A 25,483-nucleotide genomic window follows, 5' to 3' on the forward strand; every position below is an offset into this window, starting at 1 on the left:
TGATTTTGCCGAAAAACTGAAGTCACTGGCCGCCATCTTGCTACTCCCTACTCTCACAGAATCCCACAGGATTTGGTTGCAACAACAAGCAGTTTTCTGGCTGAGTGAAAACGTTTCACAGGTAATTCTGCAGTCAGTGGATGTACTAACACTATCAATTACTAGGAAATTAGGTGCTGAAATATTTTACATGTTATTCATATTAAATATATATATATAAGTATGTGTATATGTATATATGTATATATATGTATACACATATGTAAATATATGTTTTTGTTATCTATATATTTATAAATGTTAAACATATATATTTAAATGAATAAAATGCAAAATATTTCATCACATGACTTTCTCAGTACTTGATAGTTTTAGAACATGATATAAAAGTATATGGCATTTTACATTTTAAAAGTCTTAAGCCCCCCTGAACATGAGAAAATCCTCGTTATTCGATGCTGTAGCGCACATATTCCCTAGTTACTGGGGGGGAATAGGGAGTACCAATATGGCGGCTGGTGGCTTCAAAGCGACTCGTTCAAACAGACGGTGATTAGCACTCCAGTGTATAATATAGTTCAGTGGTAAAGACTCGTTCCATTGGCAAATAATCTTATTTACCTCCTCAAATCAAAGGCAAATACATTCATTTCAAGAAAGGTTTACTTATTTTTAGTTCTTTTTTTGCAGTGTAGTTCTGGGGTTATTGGGCTGTAGAAAAAGGTCCGACGTGTGACGGCACTGAGCCCAGATGGAAGACAACAGAAAAGCAGAAAACCTATGGAGAGATTTCACAGGAAACTTCACAAACGCAGAGTCTGAAGGGCCTCACAGAGAAACAGCCGAGAGTCTGAGACGGACAGGAGAAACGGCACCGCCAGCCCCAAGCCCACCTCCACAGCCTGGCCTCTGCCTGAATGAACTTTGACCTGCAGTCAGTCGTCGTCCACCACCAACACGTTCCCGCTCAGCTCGTACTCGATGGTGGCCCAGTCGAAGACGTTTCCCTTGGGGACCTTGTGGCCGTAGTGCCAGGCCTGGATCATGCTCCTGGAGAGCACATAGTCCCACATGTTCACGTCGGTCATCTCCCCCACGAAGCTCTGCGTGGCCTCCAGCCCGCCCAGGTGTCTGTCCGGGTCCTGGCCCAGCAGCACCGTGCCCTTCGGACGCGTGCTGTGGCCCGGCTTGTAGACCTGGTAGGTGCTGCGCTTCCCCTCCACCCAGAACGCGGCGAGACCCGTGCGAGACTCCCAGGTGAGGCAGAGGCTGGTGCGGAAGGTGCTGAGCGGCGGCAGGCGGAAGAAGACGCCGTCGCCGCTCAGGTAGAAGGAGACGCGGCCGTCCTTTTCACGCCACACGTTGAGCTCGTCGTAGTCGGCCGTGCGGTAGGCGAACAGGATGATCTGCCGCTCTTCCGGCAGCTCGGTGGCCACGCGCATGCAGAGCGTGAAGGCCCGCAGACCCATCTCCTTCTGCGGGATCAGCGCCACGAAGCTGAAGTCCGTCTCGTAGGGGAAGACCAGGACCTTCTCGCTGAGGCCGGCTGGAGTTAATGAGACCAAACCGTCTTTAGGTTTGTGCACACTGCAAAAACACAACTAAAAATAAGCACATTTTTCTTAAAATTAGTGTATCTGTCCTTGATTTGAGCAGGTAAATAAGATGATTTGCCAATGGAATAAGATTTTTGCACTTAAAATAGGAACAACTCATCTCCATCGTCTTATTTCAAGTGCAGGATGTCTAATTATCTTATTTTAGGGGTCATAATACTCATTCCATTGGCAGATAATATCATTTACCTGCTCAAATCAAGGAGAAAGACCCACATTTTAAGAATATTTTACTTATTCTTAGGTCGTTTTTTGCAGTGCATGTACAAAATCAACATGATTCAGTCAGGCTTTCTGAAAGCTTGTAAAGTACTTTGAAGGTTTTCTAATGTGGTAGGCTTCATGTTTAGATATCTAACAAGCTGGATATGATGAATACCTGCTCTGCTCTACAAATATTAGAGGTGTGACGGTACAAGACAAGATTTCATCACTCAAAGATAAACGCAACCAGACCAAGAGCACTACGATAGCAATCCACACCAAACCAATGCACTGCAAAAACAGCACTAAAAATAGGTAGAATTTTCTTAAAATTAGTACATTTGTCCTTGATTTGAGCAGATTATCTGCCAATGGAAAGAGTAATTTTAACCCTAAAATAAGATAATTAGATATAATGCACTTGAAATAGAGTTCTTCCAATTTTAAGTGCAAAAATCTTATTCCATTGGCAGATTAATTTAGTTACCTGCTCAAATAAAGTACAAATACACTCATTTCAAGAAGATTTCAACTTATTTTTTGTTCTGTTTTTGCAGTGTGCAAGGTTGGCTGGTGGTGATGACATCCTAGAGCGCTGCAAAAAGGGAGCCGAAAGTAAGAAGAATATTCTTGAAATTAGTGTATTTGTCCTTGATTTGAGCTGAAATTTGCCAATGGAATAAGATTTTTGCAATATAGGAAAATAGGAACAATTCATCTCCATCATCTTATTTCCAGTGCAGTTTATCTAATTATCTCATTTCAGGGGTGAAAATACTCATTCCATTGGCAGATAATCTTATTTACCTGCTCAAATCAAGGACAAATACATTAATTTAAAGAAAAGTTTACTAATTTTTAGTTCCCTTTTTGCAGTGAGGTTAAATTGATAATACAGTAAAGCAGACGTTTAGTGCCGTTTCAGTTCTTCTTTTTCACTTTGAACTCATTCAGCTGTGGTCTATATAAAGTGGAACTGCAACACTTTAGTCTCAATCCCTCGTTAATCTACCGCCACCTTATTTACCTGCTCAAATTAAAGATAATTACACTCATTTCAAGAATTTTTTTAATTATTTTATGTTCCGCTATTGCAGTTCTGCAGCTTGGACTACAAAATGGATTCACAAGACTGATGAGCTCAGCTCTGCAGCAAATACTGTGACGTGATGATTCAAAAAATGGAATAGAAAACTGAACAATTTGAAATAGAGGACCCAAACAGAATATAAAGATATCCATGCAGCTCCTGGACAAACTACACTGCAAAAAGAGAACTGAAAATAAGTCAAATTTTCTTAAAATGAATGTATTTGCCCTTGATTTGAGCAGGTAAATAAGATTATTTGCCAATGGAATGAGTATTTTTACCCCTAAAGTAAGATTATTAGATATAATGCATTTGAAATAAGATGATGGAGATGAACTGTTCCTATTTTAAGTGCAAAAATCTTATTCCATTGGCAAATAATCTTATTTACATGCTCAAATCAAGAAAAAATACTTTAATTTCAAGAAGAATTTTCTTATTTTTAGTTTTATTTTTGCAGTGTACAGTATATTCAGGTTTTCGTAGAGACTCCAAGTCCCCAAAAAAATGTATTTAAGGGCTACAAAAGTGGATTTTGCAAGATACGTCCACTTTCTGTGACATAAAAATACTAGTAGGGCAATAATAATAATTTATAAAGCATATGCATCAATCAGCATCCTCTTGCTCTGTCTTCTGAGCTGTTTAATACTCAGACCTTGCTGATGCTCCATATCCAGAGTTTCTCCTAACGCACTGAAATACAGAAAGTCTTGGTGGTTCTGATTCTGCAGGTCTGAAACTGAACTGTACCGTTAAATCTGTAAACCGCTTCATTCTTCAACTGCGATATGGCAGATTGTTATTATTGGCTTTAAACATAAGAGGTGTTTGTAGATTAACGTCGACGCATTTCAATACATTTTTATTTTATAGATGATGAGTTACTATGATCCAGAGGTCGAACTTCAATGGTTATTCTCATTGTTCTAATTTTCTTACCAGATGTATGATTGTTTTCTAATTGTTAGCCCAAGAATGGAGCAGAACAGAACGTAAAAGATCATTAATTGACTTTTTTACAAATATTGTCATTCAGCCTTCTCTTCTAAGTCTTCTAAGTGTCACCTTTAACGTCTTTCATTACATTTATTTCCACCCCGAGGATTTCTTTTATTTGAATGATATTGGATCTATCCACTCACCTGTGGAGTTATAATTAATTGCTGCGCATAAAAGAACGATTCTACCAATTAGTTTCGCAATATTTACCTTGTGTGGCTAAGGAAGGAGTCACAGAGACACCGAGCAGAAGCGTCAGGATCGTCACTGTGTTGACCCTCTTGCAAACACAAACACAGGTCATCAGATTTCTTGCAAACAACTGAAAACTCAGATTAAAGACTCAACATTTGAACAGATTATAAGATTAGCCACTAAATTTACAGAGGAAAGTAATATTTTACCATTTTTGAAGCAGGTTGTTTGTTCTCCAGCAGCTCCGTCTGTGCCGCTCATCAGTAATGGGAATCAAGTGCGTTTCGCTCCTGGCACAGAGCGTGACGTCGCCTCTTGAGGAGACGTCCTGACAATGGGCTCGGTGTGTGAAGCCGTCCATGTGACCGAGGCTCACATCATTTTATCCACACCACCATGGAGGACATTTTAAAACATCTTCTTGTTTCATGCTGGGGATTTGTAAGGTACCTCTGGTTCTAACATTCATTAGCTGACGAGGATTTAACCAGATTAAAGGAGGAAAAACACTTAAATTCATCCCAGTGTTTCCCAGGTCAAGCAGTTTGTTGCTTTGTAACATTACAGACAACAAAATACATCCGTCCTATTGTCTCATCAGGGGGCCAGCTCTGTCCCAGGATGCCCCCGGTGCACACTGCAAAAAGGGAACGAAAAGTAAGTGAAACATTCTTGAAATTTGTGTTTTTTTATTTGATTAGAACAGGTGAATAAAACTATTTGCAAATGGAATGAGATTTTTGCATTTAAAATAGGAACAACTCATCTCCGTCATCTTATTTCAAGTACAGGATATCTAAGAATCTTATTTTAGGGGTAAAAATACTCATCCCGTTGGCAAATAATCCCATTTAGCTCCTCAAATCAAGGAAAAATACACTACTTTCAAGAAAGTTTTAATTCAATTCAATTAAATTTTATTTATATAGCGCCAAATCATGAAACATGTCATCTCAAGGCACTCAATCATATTATACAGATTGGTCAAAAATGTCCTATATAAGGAAACCAGTTGATTGCATCAAAGTCCCGACAAGCAGCATTCACTCCTGGAGAAGCGTAGAGCCACAGGGAGAGTCGTCTGCATTGTCCATGGCTTTGCTGCAATCCCTCATACTGAGCAAGCATGAAGCGACAGTGGGAAGAAAAACCACCCATTAACGGGAAGGAAAAACCTCCGGCAGAACCGGGCTCAGTATGAACGGTCATCTGCCTCGACCGACTGGGGTTACAGAAGACAGAGCAGAGACACAACAAGAGAAACAAAAAAGCACAGAAGCACACATTGATCTAGTAATCTGTTCTACATTAGATGGTAGTAGCGGGTGAGCCGTTTTCTTTGGATGATATCACAGTTAACAGAACGCCAGACCAGGTGTACCTACTATGAAGAGAAAAATGACAGAGAACAAAAAGTTAAAACAGAAATGACAACACACTTTTACTTACTTTTAGTTCCCTTTTTGCAGTGCAGGATTTGGGAGACAGAAGGACTCTGGCAGAAATAACATGAAGCTGCTGCAGAGTTCTTTCAGCGACAGACTGCTGCATCCTGGATGCACAAAGGAGCGTTATCGCAGATCCTTCCTTCCAGCAGCCGTTAGACTTTAAAACCATCACTGCTCCCAACAAACTCAATAAGTTTTTACATCATTACTGCTTTTGCACAGTTTTTTTCCATTCTTGTAAATAATCTGTGCACATTCTGTCCCTTAAATTATTCTATTCACGCTGCAAAAAGGGAACTAGAAGTAAAGTAAGTCAGATATTGTTGAAATTCATTTATTTTTCCTTGATTTAAGCAGGTAAACAAAACTATTTGCCAATGGAGTATTTTTACCCCTATAATAAGATAGTTAGATATCCTGCACTTGAAATTAGATCATAGAGATGAAATGTTCCTATTTTAAGGTCAAAAATCTTATTCCATTGGCAAATAGTCTTATTTACCTGCTTAAATCAAGGGAAAATACATTAATTTCAAGAAAATTTTACTTACTTTTAGTTCCCTTTTTGCAGTGCAGTTGCTAATTTCTTTGAACCAAACTGTGCCATTTTTAATAACCGTACAGTGTTTTTTTTTCTAATTCTCTATACTTCCTTAATCTACAGTCTCTTATTGCTATTTTTTTTTTACATATTTACCTTTGTGGGAACATGCATGCTTTGATTTGCCTGTCACCTTCCTGCTGATACACCTGCACCTTTAAAAAGTACTTTAGTAGTACTGTTTAATCTGATTTCATTTGTAAAAATAATGTAATCATATAGACAAATATAAAATGATGTGCAAGTTCTGGTACTTTGAACTTTCCACTACATAAAATCTTTGAAACCAATACTTAAATGAAATAATGTAGACATATTAGAACAGTGCAAAGTATGTCTAATGGAAATAAATACATTTTGCTTTATGTTCCCCTTTAAATATCCCAACAGGTTCAGCAGACACACGTGTGCTTTAGGTGCATTTTTGGTTAAAATATGTTTGTTCTTCATCATACTCAAATAGATAAATACAATAAAAATAAAATTATTCCTAGAGGTAAACCTTTTTTCAAAAGGTTACTAGAGTAAATGTCAGTAGCTATGACCCAACTCTGGTGACAACTGTAAGTTAGACGGCTCAGATCTTAAATGTCGACGTTTGATCCGCTCTTCTTTGCAGAATTGACTGAATTCAGCCACATTGGAGGGTTTTCAAACACCAATGACCTGTTTGACCAGAAGCCACAGCATCTGAATCAGACTTAAGCTTGGACTTTGACTAGGCCACTCCAAAAACGGCATTTTTTAAAAATAAATTGAGAGACGTATTCGTTGGTTTGTTCGTATCATTGTCCTGCTGCACAAGGCAGAGTCACAGACTGGAGAGTTTCCATTTGAGAAGGATTCCTAGCTCAGTCGATAGCAGGAAGCCTTCCAGATTCCACAGAAGAGATCAGAATCTCTTTAGACCGGGACATGAGGTGGTGTGTGATTGTTACGCCTACTTCATGTTGTGTGACTGGTTCTGTTTAAGTGACTCTACAGGCCTGGTGGTTATTAAAGTCCCTTTAGTGGTTATCAGACCCGGGCGTGGCTAATTAAATTCAACTTTGCTGTTAAGAGAAATATAATTAACCACACAGATAAGGTGGTTAATAATTGAGACAATTATCTGAGAACCTGTTTTTCTGTTTACTCAGATTATTTCTATCTTACATGAAAATATGTTTAATGATCTGAAACATTCAAGTGTGAAGGAAAGAAAAAAAAGTAAAGAAATCTGTATGAGGCAACAGTATTTTTCACAGCACTGTATATTTCTTACATATCAAATGACAAATGACTTGTTACTCGCTCATTTTTGGTTATTGGCATCATTTTCCGTTTCATATTGACCCGCTTGCTTCATTTTAACGAGAATCACATTTAGTTTACATGCATCACAGTTAGATAAACACACATTGGCACTTTGATGGAGTTCAGACTGTTTTCATTTCTACGCTTCAAACTTGTTCAGATAAAAAGGAAGAAGAAAAAGGTTTAAAAACATTTTTGACAGGCTGGAGTTGATTTTCAGTCACGGCAGACCCAAGTCCTTCAGTAGAAGAATACTTTATTTCTCCTGGTTTCACCTCTTATCCAAAAAATAACACCTCTGGTTATGTTGTGTTAGAAACAACCCGTCGTCCAGCAGAAACTGGTGACTTCCAACCAGGAGCTGAAGAAGTATGAAGTGAATTTTGTTCCAATATTGTTGCAAAGAATGGGATTTGTAAATGGAAATTTGAAAATAACAAAATAATTAAACTTAGTATAAATTCTAAAACAAAAAAAAAGGTTTTGAGAGTAATTTTATAATAAATTAAAAAAACCTTTAAATGTTTTACAATTATTTTTATTGAAATTTAAGTTTTTTCCTAAATAAAAAAAATTAAGTTTTTTCAGATTTTATTTTTTCAAATTGTTTTTAAAATAATCTAATTTTATTTTTCAAAATAAAAATAAAGTTTATTTTCAGATTTTATTTCTGTTTTTTTTAAATCGTGTTATTTTACAGATTTTGTATTTTATTTTTATTTTTCAAATTTCTCATTTTCAGATCGAGTTTTACGAATTGCATTGTTTTTGAAATTGCGCTTTACTGATCACGTTCTCTTTTCGCACATTGACCAATAAAAACGTTGCTAACATCCGTGCTGACCAATAAAAATGCATCTTTTCTCCTCACTCCAGAGAAAAGCCCGCCCCCACAAGTGAAGGGAACGTGATCTGTAAAACGCAATTTGAAAAGAATGCTATTTGTAAAACCCAATCTGAAAAAGAGAAATTTGAAAGAAATCAAATCTCGAAAATATAAAATCTGTAAAAAAAAAAAAAAAAGATTTTTTTTCAAAATGTATTTTTTGATCAAATAAAATCTGAGAAAACAGCAAAGTTACTTTTTTGATTAAGAAGTTTTTCAAATGTTCATTTATATTTTTCAAATTCCCATTTGCAAAACAATAATGGAGCAAAATTCACTCCATAAAGAAGCCTTTTGGATGAGAAGAGCAACATCTTCAAGAACCAATAAAGTCCAGCTGGCTTCTAGTGAAGCTCTTGGGGCTAAGCTGTAGTTTTAGAGCCCCTCGCCACAGCTGACAGCTGAATTAAAAGGCGATCTTGTTCCTAATGCACTGCTGAGCGTTTACTGCAGAGTCGTGCTGCCAGCATCCAGGCATGCTGGGTATTTCTCCGCCATCCGAGGTCAAACACAGGACCCAACAACCTCCACGGTAATGATTTAATGGAGATCAAATGAAAACAGAACAAGGCATTCATGTTATCAACATATCTACATTTAATACAGTTTATTAAGCTCTAGGATTTCTCCAGACAAAAAAAAAAAAAAAAAAAAAGAACCCTAAACTTGTCAAGAAATAAAATCTGATTAACACCAGGAAATTATGTACAAAAAGCCTGCACCCCAGCACAAAGAGCGACCGACCAACAGGCCTAACTCACCACAGACACATTCAGCTGTAAACTACTGAGCACTGGATTGAAAACTCCTTTTATTACAGGAAACGCTGGGAATCCAGCACGCAAACACTTGGACTGAGGTATGGATAAGGATGGTCGTAACTCTTCCGGCGTGTCTGTGAACGGCAGTGACGCAACTGAACCTCGTCTCCCTGCCAAAGTGGAAAGATTTGTTTAAATTCTGCGACCATCCAACCTGCAGGCATGTGGAGAGGAGAAGAAAACGCGCTTCATGCTTGATGCGAGCATCCGCTGTGGCTCTGAGCAGCGCAGCGGCACGTTACCGTCCAGAAACAACGCCCGCTGTGGACGGTTCAGACGGCGCAGACCGTTCGTCAAAAAGGCGCATTTCTGCAACAGCCAATACAGTCTCTCAAGTTTAAGTGTTCATATCCAGCAACGTGAAAACGGTCTTTTTCTTTTTAAAATGCAGCAATTTATTTTCTGTTCCCAGCTCAAGGCTTTTCCCGAAGCCTTAAACCGTTCTGATTTAAAAAAAAAAAAACATTTCTTGAAATAATGAGGGTTGAACCTTAAGCTACAGAAATATATTATCCATACATTCAACTTATCTCAATTGTCTGCATCAGGGCGTGATTGATATGCACAGAAAGAGATCTACCGTACTACAGCAGTGACGGGGCGCCACCAGCAGGAAGAAAGGGGTGCTTGCTCCCTTTTCCTTTCGTGAATCATGTAAAACTCCTGTGGCATCAAAACCTCGACGACAACAGCTTCTTTTTTTCTTTTTTTTTGGCATTTCAGTGACAAATTTCAAAAAATGTATACGTTGACAGCTGGTCAGATGGTCCGTTTTTTTGATGAAAAGTGAGAAAAATATACTAGGATTAAACGTCAAATGAAAGGTCTGTGTTGTCTTCGTGGATCCCGACACAAAAAAACGTCTTTCTTCCGTCTTTATACGGACGAAACACTGGATTGTGATGCTTTCAGAAAACTGTGGCTCAGAGAGAAAGAGAAAGAGAGAGACCTGAGAGCATGGTCCCTATGTGAGCACAGAAAGACCCGAAACAGCGTGACAGAGAGAAGGAGGAAGAGAGAGGCTAGAATATTAACGTGAAGGGGGGGTCTTAAAGGGAGCAGCAGGCCATTAACACCGAGCCTCAGAGGTTTCACTGCAGAAAAAAAGAGGCAGGCCGAGGCGCGTCGCTCCCGCCTGGTAGTCCACAGCGTGGCTTCTCCTGCGTCTATGAAGGTACGTATCCACGCAACAAGGAGTGATCTGTCCTCTACAGTCTTGTCCAGGCGCTGTGCGTTGTACTGGACGGGGAAACAAGCTTCAGTAGTCCTCCACCCAGCCGTTCTCCTGGATGAAGGCGTCAATCACTTCCTTCATGGCCAGGTTGGGGATCAGCTGATCCTGGGTCAGGGGACTCCGGGTGACTGGGTCGAAGTGACCTACCCGCTGCAAAAGGGAAAAAAAAAAGGAGCATTTATTGCAGCAAATTCAGCAAATAGACTTGCAGAATATGTCATATGGATATTTATTTAGATTTACGCTGCTCAAAAATAGAACTGGGTCATGGCCGATAGATAAGTTTAGCAGGAAAAAAGTTTAAATCTAAATAGTCTGGGTTACTGAATACTTAATTTTTATATGTGGCATTTATTGCGATTTAATAACCCCCGGTTGCTACAACAAAAGCATAGCAGCACTATTATTTACAGCTACTTTAATTTCGATGCACAGATAAAAGTACCTGGCAGACGTTTTCGTACACCTGGATCCTTTTCCACATTTTTTTCACGGTGCAATTAAAAGCGTTAATTAAAGTCACGCCACAGAGAAATGAATCATTGTCATCAGACTCATTTTTTTATCCTATTTTGGTTGTAGAAAAAAAAAACAGCTAAATCTAAATCTGTCAGCAGTATGAATAGTTTTGTTCTTTACTGTATGAAACAGAAATTAATGATTTGTTTAATTGAATTGTGTTGCTTTTGGTCCTTGTGTAGTAACCAAGGCTTCCACCGTGTATTACCGCATTTGTCGGACTATAAGTCACACTTTTTTTTCATAGTTTGGCCGATCCTGAGACTTCTATTCAGTTGCGACTTATATATCAAATTTAAATGGTAAATCATATTAACCAGTATGAACCAAGAAGCAAACATTACCGTCTAAAGCCACAAGAGGGCGCTCTAGGCTTGAGAAAACGATATGCTGCTCTTTTACCACTTAAAGGTTATTTGAAACATTAACTTATAGACAACAAAGACCAAAAAATGTTTGTGTGTTTCTCTGTTTCAGTCTGCATTCACACAGTGGAGCAGCTCTAAGGAACCAGACCACAACAGAACCTGTTACTGGGCTGTCAGTGAAGCTAACAGCAGCTAGCGCTAGCTTACAGCTCTGTTATCCGGGCGGTTTAAAACTTCACTGATGCTCTGAGCTTTATGTTGCTCTGAAACATCCGTGTCGTACAGTTAGCTTAGCATGTAGCACCGCTACGCTAACGGTCTAATTTAGCCGTAATTTTGAAAACTTTCAACGTAACGGGCCGCAAGGCTGGAGTCCGCTGGAAAGAACCTTTCTGGTTTTAGCTGAAAAAGTTGCCTCACCAGAGTAAATGTCAGTTTTTAATCTTTGACTGCGTAAAATAAATGTCTAAATAAATGCGACTTGTAGTCCAGGGTGACTTATATATAATTTTTTCCTCTTTATGACCCATTTTTTGACTGCTGCAGCTTATATTCCAGAGCAATTTATAGTTCAAACAAATACGGTACATAAATATTCCCAAACAGCAGAGTAAAGGGAGAAGTCTGAGCACTTTCAGTGGCTATAGACGGCTGACTGACATGTTAAAGGAGGGTAGCCCTACTCTACACTCAATAGGACAGGAGAAGCCTACATACCGTCTGTGGCACCGTAGAAAAGCTTACATAGCGCGGGTCGCTACGAGGAAAGATTCTTTCTGTGATTTTGACAGCAGGACGGAAATATTAAAACAGGCCTCACCAAGGCTTCAGTGTTGTGATTTAAACACTTAAAATGCTAAAGATTAGTAACGGATGGTAGCTTCTGAGTGGTTCACGGCGCAGGCCAACATGACTCTTACCTGCAAATGCTCCTCGATGTCCTTGCGGTCGTAGGTGATGCCGCTGGGTGTGATGCACGGCTCCCGCATCAGCTCAAAACTGATTTTTCCACAGAGGTAATCTGGGATCTCTCGCTTCTGGTAAAATGATACAAAAAAAAAAAAAAAAAAAAAAAAAACAGAGAAAGATGTGATGGGAAAACTTATGACAGCAGAGAGAAAAGGAAATGCTCCTCATTCCACAGAGTTCTGTATGATTTATTGAATCCTCCATTGAAACGGCAAGAGCAAGCTTTGGTGAGACGTTTGGTAAAAAAAAAAAAAACCCAACTGTTTCCACAGGAACCGTTTGTGCTAAGAGTAAGACAGAAGTTTTATGGGATGAAGTGAAGTCCTGTTGGTTAAATAAATGTCGCCTTTGTGTCGGCAGTTTATGCATGGATACTGTTAGCGCTTTACAATCTGGAGCAAACGCCAGGCAGCGGGAATCATTCTCCATACTCACTTTTCTCTTCTCGTCTACTTGAGAGAAGAGCTCTTCCATCTCCATCAGATACTTGTCCTACGTGGAGCACATCCTCGTTAGATCCGGAGGGAGAAAGTCAGACATCAAGATGCAACAAACATATTCCTACAGTTTTCTAAAGCATTCGATATAAAAACACAAAACATACGTGTTTAGATGCGATCTTTCCTGCGTCACCTCCGTTCTGATTGTCATCCTGTTTCTCTTTGTATTCCTCAAGTTCTCTGTAAAAACAAAAACATCAAAGTGGACATGTTTCATGACCCAGTCTAAGAGGAGAACCTTCAACAAGCAGAGCGTCTCTGCTGCTTCCCGGCCTCACCGCTCCTTCTCAGCCAGTATGAGCTTCGTCAGGTAGGCATGCAGCTCGTTCTCCTGGTTGATGCGCTTCTCCTCGATGCTGTTCCAACGTTTCTTCTTGGCAATGCGCAACGCACTCGGGATGTCATCTCCGAAATTCAGCCTTTGCTCTTTTGCCAGGTTATACGCTATAATTACATAAAGATAAAAATGTATTGCAGGACCAGAAGTAAATAACTGCACCACTTTATAATTAGGCGGCCCTCATAGATGGCTAATAGTTTATAAATATGTTAATTACTAATCTACAGGCACTTTATAATTCACTCATAGGTGTTTATTAGGCACAAAACTGACCGGTTTGTCCTTAAAAGATTGTAACTTAATCTGAAATGTTTAATATGAGCAACCCTAGACTAAATAAATAGCTGAACAGATTAAGCTCACTATTCAGCAAGAAACCGGTCTGTTTAGTCTGTTGCTCACCCTTAATTGATGCATAATTACCACTTATGAGTTATAAAATGTTTACAGATGAGTTAACATATCTATAAACATTTTATTAGCCATCTATAAGCGGTGCCTGAATAACTACAGGTACAACACTGAAGCTAATGTTTCAGTCTTCCAGAAACACTGTGTCCTGCCAAGGCAGCCACATTTCAAAGATAGTTGTGCACCGATCAATCTGCCAGAAATTATTTTCCTTTGATCGGCTATAATCAGTGGTCGGCAGGTCAAATATTGGAAGAACATTAATTATTTTGTATTCATCAAATGTGTGAAAACTAGAAATTGTCAATGAACACATCAGCCATCCAACAAAGGGCTTATTTTAATAATCATATTTAGCAGTCAACACTCAGAGTTGGCTAACAGCGGTGACACAACAACAACACAGGAAACGCTTGATTTGCAACAGACAAAACTGGTGATAAAATTACGCAACACATTTAAAGAGAGCCTCTTTTTGTGCGATTTCACCAAACTATGCGACAACTTCTCCGTATCTTTGAGCTTCCTCTGACCTTTCTGTAGGTTGCCAATAGCCTCGTCGTAGTTCTCCAGCTCCAGGTGGCACTGGCCCAGGAAAAAGTGGGCCTTAACGGACTGACTGTCCAGCTCCAGCGCGTGCTTACAGTCTGCCAGAGCCTTGTCATACTGCTGCAGCTTCACGTGGCAGAGCGCCCTGTTGGTGTAGTACACCGCCACCGATGGGTTACGGTTCTGGGGACGGGATACGGCAGATATTAATTCACTGCTGGACATCACAGCAACCTTTCAAACTCCTTTTCCAGGAACTTCATGTCCTGCCAAAGTATTTCACAGCTGTGAAATATTAGAAAGTCATGCCATGATGATAATTTGCTAAACATTGCTGTGAGGTAGGGCTGAACGATTTTGGAAAATAATCTAATGGCGATTTTTTTTTCTTAATATTGCGATTTAATGCGATTTTTTTCCCCAGTTTAATTTATCATGTCTTTTTAAACATATACAAACAACAAATCAATTTGTTTCCTTGCTGTGCAGATTAGTTGCTAAAAGACCCACAGCATCTAAACTCAGAGCAGAAATGATTGCGTTCTGCCTACAACATATTTCAACCAAAATAGCAATTTTGACTTTTCTCTGCATTAACCACAAGCAACAAAAATTGCGTCTAAATAAAGACGTTTGTAAACAAGGACTATTTAAAACAAGAACTTTTAATGTTTCTATTAATCAGAATATTGTTCAAGAGAACAGCTTTTAGTTGAATTGGACATCAATCCTTGTTGAACATAAAGTGCAATTAACAAGCAAGTCTATGTATTAAACTGATTGACCTGTACTTAATGCTATGTATGATTATATAAACTCTAAAACAAGTAATACAATTAGATTATCTCACTGCTGCAACTGTCTTCCCTTCCATGTGGAGGCAAACCCACTTTAAACATTTTACCAACACCTAATGGACGTGTCTAATTCCCTAATTGTTACATAGCCAAAAATTGCAGACTCTGCAATTTGGAAATTGCGTTTTTTTAAATCGCGATTAACTTATATTGAAAATGCGATTAATTGTTCAGCCCTACTGTGAGGTTAGCTAAATCCACATTTTCCTCACTAATGTCTTCCCCCATGGGTGCTTCCCACGCTTCCTGTGACGATTTGTGTCTAGGCACCGTAATCTGAGTAATCTGAGGCATCTAGTGCAGAGAAACTTTGGCAGAGGTGGAAGAGTAGCCAGAAACTTTATTCAAGTAAGAGCAGCACTACTTCAACATATTTTTACTCAATTAAAAGTAAAAAGTAGTCAGCCAAGAAGTTACTTAAGTAAAAGTTAAAAAGTATTCGGTAAGAAGCTGGAAGTACTGAGTAACTAATCATAACAGCTGATGATTTGATATTTATAAATTATGTAATGGGACAGACAAAACTGTAAGGTTATGTGCAAATTCTGGTACTTCCAAGCCAAAAATGATAAAATATACAAAGAATAACATAATTTAAAAAACAACTCATTCAGACAGAAGAAACACTTTTCAAAATCATCGTTATTCAACATTAAACATGAAAGTAACACTTACAGCAGTTAATATATATATATATATCCAGTATAGTTAGAACAGTGCAAAGTACTTCCAGTAACAATATCTACTGTTTACTGTACGTTCATCTGACCTCCAAATGGCTCAATAATCTCAGCAGACAGAAAATAACATTAAAATAATAAAGCTTGTGTACAAATAAGAAGTCTGACTTTCACAAAACTCCAGGTTTTTGTCTCTCTGGAGAATTTTTGATTAAAACAAGTTTGTTCTTTTTTCATGAAGTTACTCACAGCAGGTAGAGTAGCCAGAGGTTTTACTGAAGAGTAGCAATACTTGAGTAATAATATGACTCAAGTAAAAATAAAAAGTACAGTGCAGTAAAACTACTCCTAAAAGAGATTTTGTTCAAAAAGCTACTCAAGCAAATGTAACTGAGTAAATGTAACTAGTTACTACCCACCTCTGGACTTTGGCATGCAAAGTATCAACTCTTGACACTTTGAATACATTAGCCAACAATTATTGTATTCCAAGTGCCTATGATGTAAATATTACACACACTGAAATATCGACGATGACATATTTAAAATATATTGTGTAGTCCTATTAAATACCCCATTAATGTTGTTACAACTACAAACTTCAAAGTATTCTGTTGGGACTTTATTTAACAGACCATTTATTCATGAATAAAAGCTGAAACGTGTGGTATTGGTATCCATACACATATACTCTGTTACAGATAAATAAAATCCTTCACAACCAATTCTATTCGGAAGTCACCCAATTAGTGAATAGAGTCCACATATGTGAAAAAAACCAACATGTCTGACATACTAGGACTGGAGGATATAGAAAAAAAAGCAGATCGATAAAATAGAATTCATATTGATCGATATCGATAATTATCAACAAATTCAAAACATATGTTTTAAGTGCAGCCCTGGATATTTTATGCTGTTGCTTAGCAACCTATTTTTAGATACAGACACAAACACTGAATTCAAACTCAACCCTTTATTCTACCAACTTTTTACCAAAACTGTAAGTTTTTAAAGAAGAAACAAAGAATGTGTGCTCTCTGAACTCTACGAAGGGGGCGGAGCTTGGTTCCTGGGTCAGCGTTGTGATTGGCTGGGAGGATGTAATGACTAATATTAACCTACATTATAGGTTAGAATGTAAAAGGAAAACTTTTATTCTATTGAACTTTTTATTGACCCTTTTTTCTATCATTGATATACGTCTATAGATCAAAGTTTAATGATATTGAATTATCGTCCAGACCAATGACATACTGATGATAACGCATGGCGGTGGCAGCATCATGCTGTGGGAATGCATTCATGTTGCCAGGACAGGAAAGCTTCTCAGCGCTCATGTGGACGTGGTTTAAGTCGAACACCGGGCAGTTCTGGAAGAAAATGGGAAGAAAATGTTCTGCTTTACCAGAACAGTTACGACTGCAGTGGAGGTCCACTTTCTAGCAGGGAACCCAGATGAGATGATTTAGATGAAAGCTAATTGATCCAAATCTAATTGAGAACCTTCAACAAGACAAGAAAATTGATGTTCACAGCCCAAGACAATCTGACTGGCCTCGTGTTATTCCTCCATAGAAATGCCGGCCTCAACATATGCAAAGCTGGTAGAGACTTCTGGACCATTCCTCACTTTATGCTGGTGCGCAAAACACACCGGATCTGTGGTGGTGTTGAACACATGGAGGTGTAAACGCATCCATACTCACAATAGCTTTGCTGTAGCATGAAGCAGCCTCCTGGTACTTGCGGCAGAGGAACAGCCGGTTCCCCTGCTCCTTCAGCTCCTGCGCCGTGGAGCTCTTCTCGGGGCTGCCGGCCATCTTCTCCACCGGCTCCGCGGGGCCCGCCTCGCCCTGCTTCCCAATCCTGTTCCCCGTCTCTCCGGCTGGCTAGGTGACAGGTCTCGGAATGTCCTGCTCGTCCTGGATCGCACGCAGACTGGGGAGGGGAAACGGAGACACAACGCCGGTTAGCATCAGCTGCAGCGCACCCGCAATGCGCGTCTCTGGGTGCAACAGACAGCACCCGCAAGGCGTTAGTTTTAAATCGCTGACTGCGCACACCGATGGGGGAACACAACCGGGCGGCTAGCCTGACTTAACTATTCATATGACGGACACCGGCGGCGGCTAACACGAGCAGAACCACTAGCCGGCCCGGAAAACGGCAGCGCACCCACCGCTGCTTTTAACCTAACTTTAACCATATACAGAGAAAACACTGTTAGCTGCTCAAAAGAGCCAACAGATCATTAACATCTAGAATATCGATGCTGTTGAAGTTGTCATCGCAGAGAGAGAGAGAGAGAGAGAGAGAGAGAGGCAACGCCGCTAAGTTTAATTAACCGCAGACAACACCGATGCTATGCTAGGTTAGCTAGGCTACAAACGTCGATTAGCATCAGTTAGCTCCTCCGGCTCGGATTTAACTGAAATAACCGCCGGTTTAAACACCGCGTCGTGGGTTTAAACCACTGTTTAGCCTGGAGAAGCCGGGCCATAGCCTGGCGTTTAGGCGTTTGTTTATTTTTTTTCTACCGTAACGCCGCTAGGCATAACAGTGACGAGCTAACGCTAAGTTAGCCAACTGCCGTCTGGGTCCGTTCGGGTTCGGGTTTGTTCCGATGATCCACCGGTTCTGGCCTCTTACCTTTTCAGGGTGACTCTTACATTCAGGTGGACGCGGCTTTATGAGTGCTCATGGAAAATATTATCCCGGAGATGTCTGTCTTCAAGCTGTCATGACAGCTTGTTGTTGTGCTGACGTCAAACGCTTTCAGGCGACGTCAACGGAAGCCGAGAAGACAAAAAAAAAAAGCTAAGCGTTTTTAACACGTCATGTCGGTGGTTAGGGTTTGGGGTTATTTGTGTGGGACGTGTCATTTATTTATTTAAATTAAATTAAATTTTATTTATATAGCACCAATTCATGATACATATCATCTCATATGACCTCCAGGTTGGTGAGAAAGTTTCCTCTCTAAGGAAACCCAGCAGGTTGCATCAAGTCTCTCCAAGCAGCATTCACTCCTCCTGAAAGAGCGTAGAGCCACAGTGGACAGTCGTCAGAGGAGCAAAGGAAGCTACATCATTTGATGAAAATTATTAACCCACAGAGAGCTTAATCTGAGTCACATAGAGAGCGAAACGAAAAAACTGGTGCAGCAAGCTAATCCGGTTTACTGACATATTTGCAGCAACTAAAAATGGTCCTCACTAAAGTTTGTAGACCAGACCAACACTGACCCACCACCTCCAAGGAGACAGTAAACCATTCATGTTGCTCCTTCAGTGGACCTGTTGTTAATTTCATTAAGACCAGAACACCAATTACCACAGAACTGACCATATAATAATCCAGAAGTTTAACTGACTTGATATTATACTCTAATTAAAAGGATTACTTCCATTTTTTTAACAGTATACATATATCATCTCTATCATATGTGAAAATAGTTTTTCCTTGTATAACTGCAGGTTTTTATGTTAACAAATTAACAATGAAAAGAATCACAATTAACATTTCTGTTCATCCAATTGTAACAAAAAAGAGTTATAATTTTGTATTCTACTGCATAGATTAAATACCCTCACATTGTTATGTTTTATCAATAGAATCTAATAAGAAAGTTCAATCACAAAACCATTTACGGACCCAAATGAAAGAAATCTGGGGGGGGGGGGGGGGGGGGATGGGTTACAGAAAATCAAATCAAACTGAAACAAAAAGACTCATTTATTGAAGCCTGATGAAAAATATTTTCCTTATTTTAAATGAGCAAATTACAATAACCTTAAGAACTAAGAGAACATTAACTAATTTCTATCAGTCCACCATGTTTGTCCCGCTCAAAATGACAGACACAGTTACAAACATCACACAACACAGCAGTAACTCATATAAAAACCTGAAAAACAACAATATAAAAACAAGAAATACTTGTGCACAGTGGACTTAGGCTGCTTTACCAGAGCTTTAATTGATTCAGGGATTCTAAGTTTTGCAGATAAAGTTCAAACTGAAGGTTGTTCCTGACATATGGTGCCAAAAAATCCAAACGCTTCCTTCCTTCAGCTCTTCTCTTGGAAGCATCAATCATACAAACATTGAGATTTCCTTATTTTCACATCAGGTAATTTTCGACAGAGTGATTTTACATGCAGATATAAATCAGTGACTGAGGATACAATCATGTCATGTACGTTAGCGGGGAGCAGACAGCGATGACAGAGAAACCCAAGAATCTTTGTACCAGTTTCCCAATAAAATAAATACTTACAGTGACATGCAAAAGTATTCATACCCCTTGGACTTTGTGAAAGATTAACACATAGAGGTATACAGTTGTGGAGTAGGAAAAAAAATATACATGATCTGTTTTTTTTTAACAAATAACAAACTGAAAAGTGCATTGTTCAAAAGTATTCAGCCCCCCTGAGTAAATATTTTGTAGAACCATCTTTTGCTGCAATTCCAGCTGCACGTCTTTTAGGTTATGTCTCCACCAGCTTTGCTCATCTAGTGACAGAAATTTTTGCCCATTCTTCTTTACAAAATACCTGAATCTCAGTGAGATTAGATGGAGAGCGTTTGTGAACGGCAGTTTTCAGATATTGCCACAGATTCTTGTTTGGGTTTAGCTTTGGACTTTGACTAGGCCATTCTAACGCATGAATAAGTTTTGTTTTAAACCATTTCATTGCAGCCCTGGCTTTAAGTTCAGGGTCGTTCTCCTGCTGGAAGATGAACATCAGCCCCAGTCTGAAGTCTTCTGCAGACTCCAGCTGGTTTTCTTTCCAGATTGTCCTGCATTTGGCTCCATCCATCTTCCTATCAGCTCTGACCATCTTCCCTGTCCCTGCTGAAGAGAAGCAGAGCATGATGCTGCCACCACCATGTCTGACAGTGGGGACGGTGTCTGATCCAGAACGCTGCTGCCCGCGTCCTCACTAAGACTAAGAAAGTAGAGCACATAACCCCAGTTCTAAAGTCCTTACACTGGCTCCCTGTATCTCAGAGAATAGACTTTAAAATACTTCTGTTAGTCTATAAATCCCTGAATGGCTTAGCACCTAAATACATCACAGACTTGTTATCAGTGTATCAACCCTCCAGACCACTAAGGTCTTCTGGCTCCAGTCTACTCCACATACCTAGAACCAGAACTAAACATGGAGAAGCAGCATTTAGTTCCTATGCTCCACTTATCTGGAACAAACTTCCAGAAAACTGTAAAAGTGCGGAAAGCCTGAGTTCTTTTAAATCAAGATTAAAAACACATCTGTTTAAAATTGCCTTTGACTGTTCTAGTTAAACAGTTTTACTGTTTTTAATGTTCTTTTTTGTTACTACATTCTATCCCTACTTGCTTTTATTCTATTTTCTATCTACATTTTATTATTTTGCTATATCTTAATCATGTAAAGCACTTTGTATTGTCTTGTACTGAATTGTGCTATATAAATAAATTTGCCTTGCCTTGCCTTCAGAGTGATGTGCAGTTTTAGTTCTCCGCCACACATGATGTTTTACATTTCGGTCAAAAAGTTCAGTTTTGGTCTCGTCTGACCAAATCACCTTCTTCCTCATGTGCTGTGTCTCCAACACGGCTTCTGGCAAAAATGCTAACGGGACTTCTTATGATTTTCTTTTAACAATGGCTTTCTTCTTGCTACTCTTCCATAAAGTCCACATACAAAATGACAAATAAAGTTGTCTAAGTCTAAGGTTAGAGCAGCGCGCCTCCATCCTGAGGAGGCTGAAAGTACCTGGTTAGAACCCCTCAGATCAAGACCCTTAGTCCCAGATTGCTCCCTTTGTCTTGTAAAAAAAAAAAGCTGTCTGCTACTCCCAAAGGTTAAATTTAGAGGACAAAATTCGTTGGAATGTACATTTGCAACGACAAAATAATGATTTCTCCTACCTTCATTCCTTCCTTCCTTCCTCTTACCTATAATATAATTTGCAAAACCTCCAACTGCCTAAATCAACACTAAAATTTAGACTGATCAAACTGTTTAATGCAACAGATTTGCTTGTTTCTTAAAGCAATGCACATATAACAGTTCCCACCTCCAGTAAATACGCAGCTTTTAAGTGTTAGATAACAAGAAAACCAAAAACAAGGAATCATTTCTGTGTTTTAATAATAAGACCAAGCATCCCACCTTTCATATGTTGTATCTCAGTTGAATCTCTGATCGCAAGCATGCATTTAAATCAAACTAAATAAATAGATGCAAATATATAAAACACAAACTGGAGAAGGATTGTGATTTATACCAGATGACGCATCGGTTATTAATAGTTTGTAATAAAAAAAAGAGGGAGTGTAACACAGAGTAAAAACCAGCAGATGGCGATCTGAGGCTTGTTGAACCGCTGTATAGAGATTTAAAATCCACCAGGCCAGAACAGACAGTTTTTAGTGATCAAGGAGAATCAGAATAATTAGGCAAAACTAAAGATGTGTAGATTTAGAGCGATAACTCTGTGGGTCAGTTCATCCGTGACTGACGGCAAATTCCTCAGTAGAAGGAAAACGTCACATTCTTCAGAGGCCGGTTAGATGATATTATCACAGATTGTCTAAGAGAGATGCCACCCACAGAGAGAGCCGTAGATAACTCAGACGCGCCTTTATAATAAAACGAGCCTTCAAGGTTGACGATGGAGGAATTAGCAGGACTGTGATTGTGGACAGAGTCACTTTCATTACAGCCTGCAGAGACTCTGTGAAAGCTCTGCTGGGAGAAGATTAGGGTGCATCCCCTGAGCAAACACACAGATAGACGTGTTTGTGAGGGGGGGGGGGGGGGGGGGTCAGCTAACCTAACTGGTGGGTATAGGTAAACACAGCTGGGGCCACACAGGGCCCCCCCCCCCCCCCACCAGGACAACTAATCTGCTAGAACACAGCGATCACAATGATGTAAATGTGGTGGAAACATTATTAAACAGCCTCCCCTCCCCTGCAGCTCACAAAAGATTTAAAGAAATCTTTCACAACATTTTGAAACTCAGACTTTTCTTGTTACCAAAAAGCGTTTTATAAATAAACTTGTCTTGCCATGAAATCTTTAGTGCATTTGTTGCCTTGCAGAAGTATTCAAACCCACTGAATGTTGACACATGTTATGACCATTCAATCACAGTTTTTAATGTATTTTATTACACAGATCAGCACAAAGTGCTATATAATTGTAAAGCGTAAAAAAAGATAGATAGATAGATAGATAGATAGATAGATAGATAGATAGATAGATAGATAGATAGATAGATAGATAGATAGATAGATAGATAGATAGATAGATAGATAGATAGATAGATAGATAGATAGATAGATAGATAGATAGATATATAGATAGATAGTGGTATCCTTTAATAAAATCAAAGAAACAATTGCCACTGCTTGTGAAAACCTCAGAGGTTTGCGAGGCAACATTATTGAACAAAAAGCCTCTTCACTAGAGCCAACCTTGCTTGACTCGACCAGCTCTTCTTGTGATTTCTACTCAGAGTCAAACTGAAAATGCAACGTCAGACTGATTGGAGGTCGGCTCACTGGTTAAATCAAGACAAAACTGCTGTTTCTAAAAACCTGCAACGGCAACTGAGCCTATTTCGAGCTTCAAGGAAAATGGCAACCCTGAAACCTGACAACCACTGTTGTCCAATGCTATCAAATGAGAAAATACTAAGAAGCTAAACAACAGGGCACCACATTTTCAATTCAATTCAATTTTATTTTATTTATATAGCGCCAATTCATGAAACACGTCACCTCAAGGCTCTTTCCAAAGTCAGCCTCCATCAGATCCTCCAGGTTGGTGAGAAAGTTTCCTCTCTAAGGAAACCCAGCAGGTTGCATCAAGTCTCTCCAAGCAGCATTCACTCCTCCTGAAAGAGCGTAGAGCCACAGTGGACAGTCGTCTGCATTGTTGATGGCTTTGCAGCAATCCCTCATACTGAGCATGCATGAGGCGACAGTGGAGAGGAAAACTCCCCTTTAACAGGGAGGAGAACCTCCAGCAGAATCAGAACCAGGCTCAGTGGTCATTTGGGCCGCCTCGATACGACAACGCATTGAAGTGGTACGCCGCTGTAAAGGAAAATGACAGGACCCACGTCAAGCAGAACTGAGCAGGTTAGAAAGGGAAGGAGCCTCAGGAAGACCACAGAGCAAAGGAGAATATCCCGGCACAGCAGACCTACAGAGAGATGGTAACTCTGGAAGGCAAGGCAAGTTTATTTATATAGCTTTTCAGTAACAAGATGGTTCAAAAGTGCTGTACATGGACAGAAAAACATTACAGAAGAGCAGAACATAGGAATAGAAAGGATTACAGAGGCAGTGGAATAATAGCAGACTTCAACGCTACTATTCTAAGAAATAAAAGTAAACCTTGAGAGTCACTGATCTAAAATGATTTTGTTCAACTTTTCTGAAAACTGCAACTAAAGAAGATTAAAAAAAAATCACTGTGTTTAATTATTTCTATTCATAGACTTCTTTTGTTTCATTGTAATAAATATAAACTCCCAGGGGAGTTTCTGATCTGAAATAGTGTTTTCCAACTTTTCTGAAAACTAAAAGTAAAACAGAAAGCAAAAATAGCAGAACAGCAGAGGAAAAAGCATCTGAAACAAGTGTGTGTAAGTAAGTACGTAAGTAAGTAAGTATGTGAAACTCTGTCCCATCTGCCAACGTTTTCTGAATTTCTTGATACATCAGATAATCTCCAGCTACAAAAAAACAGAAATCCTGTTATCATAAATCCAGTTACGTACCCATTTTCAACATCCTCGACCAACAAGATGGACAGAAACACGATCCTCCGATTATCCCAGAAGTCCATCGTGTGTCCAGCTGCAAACGTCCCTTCTGGGATCAAGGGATGATCAGATCCATAATTTACAAAAAGATTGACAGAATGCAGAAGCAAGGCAGATGGAGAGGGAGAGGAGAAGGAAAAGCGCCCGTCTTCACCGAGAGCAGGACCACTGTTAGTCCGGGCGCTCCACAAATCTGACCTCAATGGAACCGTACAACTTCCTGTTTGCAGTTTGCCACAATGGATGAAGGTTCTCTGATCAAATGAGACCAAAACTAAACATTTTGACTCACATTTAAGTTACACAGCCCACTGAACACAGATGTAAATGCATGGTGGTGGCAGTGTCATGCTGTGGGGATGCTTTTCCTCAGCAGGGAACCAGGTCAGTTTATAGGAATATGGATGGAGGCCAACACAGGGAAACGCAGGAAGAAAACCTCTTCAAGGCTACATCATAGTTGAGACTGGGACACCTGGGAAACACAGTCATGAATCTTTGCATGAAATTCATGCTCCTTGTGAAAGAAAACTCCTCAAAATTGACTATAGATGTTGTGTTGCTTTTTTAAAAAAAAAGCTTTTTATGTATCAGAAATAGTTTACAACATGCATATGAGGTCATGTGCCAAAGACACAGGGAAACAAGCTTCCATAACTCAGTTCAGTTTCTGCAGGGAAATGCTACAATAAGAACCTTTTACATGAACAGAGAGTGACTGAAGACAACTGCAAAAACAGAACTAGAAATAAGTAAAATATTCTTTAAAATTAGTGTATTTGTCCTTGATTTGAGCAGGTAAATAAGATGATTTGCCAATGGAATAAGATTTTTGCACTTAGATTAGGAACAATTCATCTCCATCATCTCATTTCAAGTGCAGGATGTCTAAATATCTTATTTTAGGGGTAAAAATACTCATTCCATTGGCAGATAATATAATTTACCTGATCAAATGAAGGATACATACATTAACTTTAAGAACATTTTACTTATTTTTAGATCCGTTTTTGCAGTGAGACAACTGCAAACATTTTAGAGACGCACATTTAATGCAAA

The 25,483-nt window shown here is 39.3% G+C and overlaps 2 protein-coding genes across 3 annotated transcripts; both read right to left on the reverse strand.

The window, feature by feature from the left end:
• Positions 1 to 620: 620 nt before the first annotated feature.
• On the reverse strand, positions 621 to 4,419 carry crp1 (C-reactive protein 1). 2 transcript variants are annotated; one of them, XM_021316784.2, is made up of 3 exons: positions 4,317 to 4,419; positions 4,123 to 4,192; positions 621 to 1,546 (listed from the first exon to the last, which is right to left on the reverse strand). In XM_021316784.2, exons 1-3 carry the CDS (start codon positions 4,317 to 4,319, stop codon positions 936 to 938), a joined length of 684 nt encoding a protein of 227 aa, XP_021172459.2. In that variant the 5' UTR covers positions 4,320 to 4,419; the 3' UTR covers positions 621 to 935. The 2 variants fall into 2 exon arrangements, with proteins under 2 accessions (XP_021172459.2, XP_035987941.1); XM_036132048.1 differs by having other exon boundaries at positions 621 to 1,570.
• Positions 4,420 to 8,864: 4,445 nt separating this feature from the next.
• Positions 8,865 to 18,382, reverse strand: stub1 (STIP1 homology and U-Box containing protein 1). The gene is made up of 8 exons (XM_012863137.3): positions 18,239 to 18,382; positions 17,296 to 17,527; positions 14,034 to 14,232; positions 13,028 to 13,193; positions 12,854 to 12,929; positions 12,685 to 12,741; positions 12,201 to 12,317; positions 8,865 to 10,543 (listed from the first exon to the last, which is right to left on the reverse strand). Exons 2-8 carry the CDS (start codon positions 17,407 to 17,409, stop codon positions 10,418 to 10,420), a joined length of 855 nt encoding a protein of 284 aa, XP_012718591.1. The 5' UTR covers positions 17,410 to 17,527; positions 18,239 to 18,382; the 3' UTR covers positions 8,865 to 10,417.
• Between the last annotated feature and the right edge of the window lie 7,101 nt (positions 18,383 to 25,483).

This window comes from Fundulus heteroclitus, unplaced genomic scaffold (genome assembly GCF_011125445.2).
Source record: "Fundulus heteroclitus isolate FHET01 unplaced genomic scaffold, MU-UCD_Fhet_4.1 scaffold_47, whole genome shotgun sequence".
NCBI lineage: Eukaryota > Metazoa > Chordata > Actinopteri > Cyprinodontiformes > Fundulidae > Fundulus > Fundulus heteroclitus.

What these genes read in the sequence shown, in the direction of transcription:
- stub1 (XM_012863137.3), bottom strand. Translation starts at nt 17,409, where the DNA reads ATGGCCGGCAGCCCCGAGAAGAGCTCCACGGCGCAGGAGCTGAAGGAG. An exon ending in TATTGGCAACCTACAGAAAG is followed by an intron (nt 13,194 to 14,033) that starts GTCAGAGGAAGC and finishes ATGTAATTATAG; the next exon opens with CGTATAACCTGGCAAAAGAG. An exon ending in GAAAGATCGCATCTAAACAC is followed by an intron (nt 12,742 to 12,853) that starts GTATGTTTTGTG and finishes TGCTCCACGTAG; the next exon opens with GACAAGTATCTGATGGAGAT.
- crp1 (XM_036132048.1), bottom strand. An exon ending in TCCTTCCTTAGCCACACAAG is followed by an intron (nt 1,571 to 4,122) that starts GTAAATATTGCG and finishes ACAAACCTAAAG; the next exon opens with ACGGTTTGGTCTCATTAACT.